Below are 6339 nucleotides of genomic sequence, written 5' to 3'. Positions count from 1 at the left end.
CGGAGGGAGTAGTAGATTTAATGAAAAATAAGGTGTAAACTTTTCTATAATTCTCAACTGATTTGTCGTGCTCGGAAAGGTTATGATCTATGTTTACAACGTTACTTGGGAGATATTTGACACTGAAAGTTTGCATGGCTGTATAATATGTGCTTTCCGAGTACCACAAATCTTTTGAGAGACAATTTAGAAATCTTTTGCACTGAGTATTCATGGAATCCTGGCAAGCTTGCAGCCAATAAGCAACCCATGGCCAGAATTCTAGTGTCTGAACATTGCTTAGCTGTTTATCTGGTAATAATGTTTGAATTCCAGATATATAGTTATAATCTGCACCCGAAAATATCTATTAGTGTAACCTGGACACCATGGTCAGTAGATGGTAGCTTCTTTTACCTAGTTTTTCTGCATTACATGTAACATGAGCATTGACCGCAATGTAAGTTTGTGACCTTCTGAATATCACAGAGCACAGGTGTTGTCTTGGGACTGAATTTCAGACTAGCATGATCAAATCTTTAGTCATGTACTGTAACACACATTAGAATACCTGTCGAAGGGTGCAGTTTCACTTCCTAATAAAGTTGCAGCTAGATTACATCACAAACACCACAGGGAGGATCGAAGAAAAGCCCAGAATCTACCACCACGCACACATATTTTACAAAGGCTCGATGGATGGAGCAGCTTCTCTGCAAGCCATCATCACAACATGTGAGATCAGGCGCCGAGCTGTTTCTTCTTGGCCTCGGCCTCGTCGGTGGCCTCCACCTGCTCCTTGGCCACCCGCATGTCCGCCTCCGCCGCCTCCTGCTCGCTCCTCGCCGTCGCCTTCCGCACCACGCCCACCACGCTAGCCTTCACGTGCTGAAACCACTCCTGCACGGACACGCCGAAACTCTGCGCCTTGGCCGCCGCCGGCACCTCCTCCTTGCTTCCACCGCTCTCCATCTCGCCGCCTTGTCTCTATGTTTGGTAGCTTCTCCTGGTGGTGTGAGAAGAGAAAGGAGAGACGGGAAGAAGCTAGAAGCGTGTGTGTACAGCGTTCCGATTGTTGATCGGTGCGTATATATGTTTTGTTCCAGTAGCAGCATCTAGACGCAACACGTAGCCCTAGAGAGATGCTCTGCTGGCGCCTCCAGGGGCTTCCACGTGGGCAGGCCACCACGCCTGCTTCAGAGCGAAGCAACCTGAGTAAAGTGACCGTCCGATCTGGAACATCTGAAACGAGCGGTGGATGATCCAATACCGACGTTGATCTCGCCTGTTTCGTGTCGTCGCGTCATCCGTCGGCGGCCACGCTAGCTCCAGAGTCCTGACACAAGCAAAGGCTCCGTTCCCCTTACCTCGATCTCGCCGGAGGCGTCGCGTGCAGTACCGACGACTCCCGTCCTCCCTCACGCCGGTGAGCAACGCGCCGTCTTCTTTTCTTTTCTTTTGCTTTCTTTCCATCTTCCTCTTTTCTTGCCGCCGACACTCAGCCGTCGCTCCATCTACTTTTCTCTCTTGGAAATAATATTGCTTCTTCCGATTCATATTATTTACCACTAGTATCCACTACTACGGATGTATCTAGAACTAAAATATATCTAAATACATCTATCTTAGTGGCAATTAATATGGATCGGAGGCAATATCTTATCTTCTTCTGATATCAATTCTGTCTTCCTCCTGGGTACTCTACTAATTACGCCTGCTGTTTGGTTTTAGCTGACGGCCGGAACTCCATGACCACGGACGGAGCACCAGCGATGATGATGCCGGGCGACGGCAGAGGCGCCAGCACCGAGCTCGACGACCTGCCCGAGGAGATCGTCACCGACAAGATACTCATGCTTCTGCCGCCCAAGGACGTCGGCCGCTGCCGTGCCGTCCGGGCGTCGTGGCGCAGCGCCACCTCGACGACCGAGTTCATGCTCGCCCACCACCGCCGCCAGCCGTCCTTCCCCATCGTCGAGCGAGAGTACAGGCTCGGCGTCTTCCGAGCCTCCCGCAGCGGCGGCACAGCATACCTCCAACCGCTCTGTCCCAGGGGTCACAACGTCTCGCTCCACGCCGCCGGCGATGGCTTCCTCGTGATGTCTGTACCATCCCAGTTCTACATCTACAACCCGGTCATCAACCAGATTGCTCCCCTGCCGCAGCCTGAATTTCAGCACACAAACACCATACTCGGCCTCTACAGCCACGATGCAACCGGGGAGTACAGGGTGCTCTGGTCTTCAGTGGTTGATCGGACACAGAACGAAAGGACGCTACATGTCACGACAGTGGGAAGCAACCAGTCCAGGAACATCGGGGTTCGAATGTCGACAGCAGCGGCGTCGCCTTCACGAGAACGAGCCTTACTCGAGGCGCTGCCCCGAGACCGTTACTCTGCATATAATCCACCGGTCCGCCACCGTGGCAACCTGCACTGGATGCCAGAGCGTGAGATCATTGTTTTCGACACCGCTACCGAGTTGTTCCGGTGTATGCGTGGCGCCACCCACTCGGGCTCTCGGCAGAAGTTGTTCGACGTGCATGGGAAGCTTGGTTTGTACAGCCCGGATACCCGCTTCAAATATATGGATGTTTGGGTGATGGAGGACTACGAGGCCGAAATGTGGGAATTCAAGTACCGGATTGACATGTCATCGATAGAGGCGTCGCGCTCTCTTCATTTAACTTCTCCCAAAAAGGAAAAGAGAAAGGGAACGGTAGTAGCCATTAATCCAATGGCGAGAATTATCAGCGAGATGTGTTTGCTCAACGAGCATGAGCTGTTGTTTGGCTATAACGATAAACACGTGTTGCGCTGCAACATTGATGGAAAGCTCTTAGGAGCGGCCAACATTGAAAGGAGACAATATATTATGGAGCTTACTCACCATCGCTTCAAAGAGAGCATTATTCCGATTCCGTTGAGCAAGATGCAAGAAGAAAGATGAAAAGTTCCCATTCTCCGCTGAGCATGTATGGAAGGTTCAAGCTTTCTCGTGTCCTTGGAATATCTACTTATCTATCCTATGTGAGCCATGCCTTTTGTGCTTAGCTCTTCCTATTTATTAGTAGTGCTAATAGAACATGCTATTTTGGATTGTCGCGGTTGCACTTCATGCTATCATGCTGTGGTGCTTATTATGATGTGTTGAACATTATGTTTTAATGATCAGAAACATGAACATGTAGTGTCAGTTCTATTATAACTTTCTAATGTTCTTGCCCAACTCCAAATTTACCTTCAGTATGCATTGCTATAAAACACGAGCGGCAGTAATGGTGTTCAACGACGGTTTCTCCAAACCGTTGATGAACACCCGTAATATCAGTTGTGTGGTTGAAATCCGGATTGTTTCTCTTACTATATTTTAAAATAACCGACCAGGCCTGAGTGGACTGGAGACTATGGCCGCTAGTTCAGTTCTGATTTGTCGGTTTTCAAGGGTTGCACCCAACCCATATTTGAACAGGTGTGAGTCCCGTGGTTACTGTTTTAAATTCCATGCTTCCTAAAAGATAGCATGCCATCAACCATGTTTGCTAAGAAAATAGTGTGGGAACAGAAGGCATCAAGAAAATATGGAAATGTACAGTCTTTGTCATCATGCTATTTGGATGAATACTTTGTCAGAGAGGTACACTCTCTGCTCTTAGAAACTAAGAATTGCATTTTCTTTTTGTGGTTGTTGCATTTTTGTGTGTAAATGGATGATAGTTTTATCTTCATTGTTAGTATGTCATGCCCCGTGGCTCTTGCTCTTTTGCGCCGTTACATTTTTGTGAAGAATACTTACCTTGCGTTGTTGTTTGTATTTGGTACTCAAATATCACTTCTTTTTGTCTAATTGTTACTTCAGTAACGGCCATGTTGACATTTTTGGGCAAGTGATTTGGTTCTTCTTTTGGAGGATAATTTTTTATTTTTGAAATGGAAGCCTTTTGGATGGTCGCAGTAGCACTTCATGCTATCATGTTGTGGTGCTAATTATGATTCTTGAATAAGTATTAATATTTAGAAATATAAACATGTAGTATCAGTGCTATCGTAACTTCCAAATGGTTTTGCCCAACCCCAAATTTATGTTCAGTTTGCATTGTTATGAAGCACGAGCGGCAGCATGGGTGTTCAACGATAGTTTCCCAAGCCGTTGATGAACATCCGCAATTGCCAGTCGTGCCGTTGAAAACCGGATTGCTTCTCTCACTATATTTTAAACTAACTGATCAGGCCTGAATGGAGCGGAGACTACGTCGCTGGTTCAATTATGATTTGCCGATTTTCACGTGTTAAACATAATCGCATATTTGAACACCCGTGAGTGCCATTGTTACTATTTTAAATGCCATGCTTCCTAACAAAATGGCATGCCATCAAACTGTTCAAACATGTCTGCTAAGAAAATGGTGTGGAAATAAGAGGCAATAAGAAAACATGGAAATATTCAGTCACAGTCATCATCTATTTTGGTTGAATACTTTGTCAGAGAGGGATACTCTCTGCTCATAGAAACGAAAAATTGCATATAATTTTTTGTGGTAATTTAATTTTCGTTGTGTAAATGGCTGATAGTTTTATCTTCACACTTAGTATGTTATACCCTGTGGCTCCGGCTCTTTTGCGCCGTTACATTTTTGCGAATCATGCTAACCTTGTGTTGTTTGTATTTGGTATTACCTCCATTCCAAAATGTAATAACTTAATTAGCACTTCTTTATTGTCGGTTGTTACTTAGTAACGGCCATCTTGACATTTTGGGCAAATGATTTGGTTCTTCTTTTGGAGGATAATGTGCTATAACAACAAAAGATTTTGTTTGGAGAAATGTACCTCCTGAGTCTCGCCAAGTTCTTTGTTTCGTGTTGTTCTTCGTGTCAAGGAAATGTTGTTTTTTGAGTACAAATGTTTCGGGAATGCTCTCTTGGGTCCAGTTAAATGTGCTTTTGTCTGCTTTTTGGTTCATCTCTATCTAGACTGAGATTCGTGATGGTTAAAGTATGACTAATTTAAGACAAACCAATAGTATTTTCATGTGGCTCGTGTGGTGACCTGCCATTTTAGTGGTGTTTGGCTGGACAAAGAGTTCTAACTTTACCTAATCTTGTTCGTGTGGATCAAGCCTTCAATTTAAAATCCAGAAACTTTCCTTGTGTTTCTCTGGGCATTTAATCATGGGCTGGCTTTGCAAAATATGTTTCTCTGCAATAAGCTTATAGGATTAATTTTGTTATGCATTAGAAGCCATATAAACACTTTATGTTTCAGCTGGCAGGTGTTCTTCCATATATATTTGAACTGATCATGAATTGGTTCCCTCTTCATTGAAGCATTGTACATCTTGATAGATGAATAATTCTTTCCCCGAGAATAAGTCCACTGATCCGGGTTCTTATTTAAGTTCATTGTATCCATTATATGCCGCAGCTGGTTGAATTGATTGTAGCCCGGGCATTTAATCATGGGCTGGAAGCAGTTCAGCTTCAATCTTTGTTTTAGGAATATAGTCACAGTGCAGGCTGGTGTATCATCCTCTGCTTTTGTCAGCACAAACTGGATGATCTTTAGTCTTTTCTACTCAAGGACACTGCTTGACTCTACAAGTAGTACTAGAATTTCCCTAGTGATGAGCAAGTTACTAATACTGATAGAAGAACTATCATCTTTCTCCTCCCCAAAAAAAAATGCTGATATGATCTGTGGTTGCATTATTCTGCGGTCGTAGTTTGGTTAGTTGACAAAAGATGATCTGGCTGTACCAATTTTGGAGTAAGCAAAAAGAAGACTGAATACTAGTAGTTACCTACTTTGATGCTTGGTATGGTGAACCATTCCTGAGGCGGGCCAGGCAGGGTACAGGAGGGCCTTATATGGTCTGCTTCTGTCGTGTAGTGAAAGCTCTACCTTTTGTGTTTGCCGGAACCTACTACGGCGGACGCCGTTCAGTTCAGAAGTCGAGAAACCTCGTATCTACACTTTTTTTTTTTTGAAATGGAGGCAAAAGCTTTGTCTCGTATCTACACTTCATTTCCAGGCCATGTTCCTTTTTTTTCTTTGCCAAAACCCCTTAATTTTGTATCAAAGAAAGGTGTGGTGTAGACCGTAGAGGCCCTGCATGCACAATTCAATCCCCTCCTGGAATGACAGGGTACTATAATTATGGAGGCAACGTCTTGGCACCTGAACTATAATTATAGAGGCAGAATTTTGGCACCCGCGCATTGGGTATGTACTGGTGGCTGGATGCTCATCAGCTCAGCTAGGGGGGCAGCAGCTGATTGTTTCTCGATGATGACAGACGTTGGATGGTTTTCATGGGTGGTGCACGTCCTTCCAGTTGAAACAGGTGTTTAGGGTTTCAT

The 6339-nt window shown here is 45.0% G+C and overlaps 1 protein-coding gene across 1 annotated transcript; it reads right to left on the bottom strand.

Moving 5' to 3' along the window:
• Nucleotides 1–517: 517 nt before the first annotated feature.
• Nucleotides 518–1009, bottom strand: LOC124684548. The gene has a single exon (XM_047218835.1). The coding sequence runs from the start codon at nt 949–951 to the stop codon at nt 721–723; it is 231 nt and encodes a 76-aa protein (XP_047074791.1). The 5' UTR covers nt 952–1009; the 3' UTR covers nt 518–720.
• Nucleotides 1010–6339: the final 5330 nt, after the last annotated feature.

This window comes from Lolium rigidum, chromosome 1 (genome assembly GCF_022539505.1).
Source record: "Lolium rigidum isolate FL_2022 chromosome 1, APGP_CSIRO_Lrig_0.1, whole genome shotgun sequence".
In the NCBI taxonomy this organism is placed as follows: domain Eukaryota; kingdom Viridiplantae; phylum Streptophyta; class Magnoliopsida; order Poales; family Poaceae; genus Lolium; species Lolium rigidum.
The sequence above is the reverse complement of the archived record's forward strand: the minus strand, read 5'-3'. Positions and strand labels throughout refer to the sequence as shown.

Bases quoted from the DNA above. Each gene is read 5' to 3' on its own strand.
- LOC124684548 (XM_047218835.1), bottom strand. From the start codon at position 951: ATGGAGAGCGGTGGAAGCAAGGAGGAGGTGCCGGCGGCGGCCAAGGCG.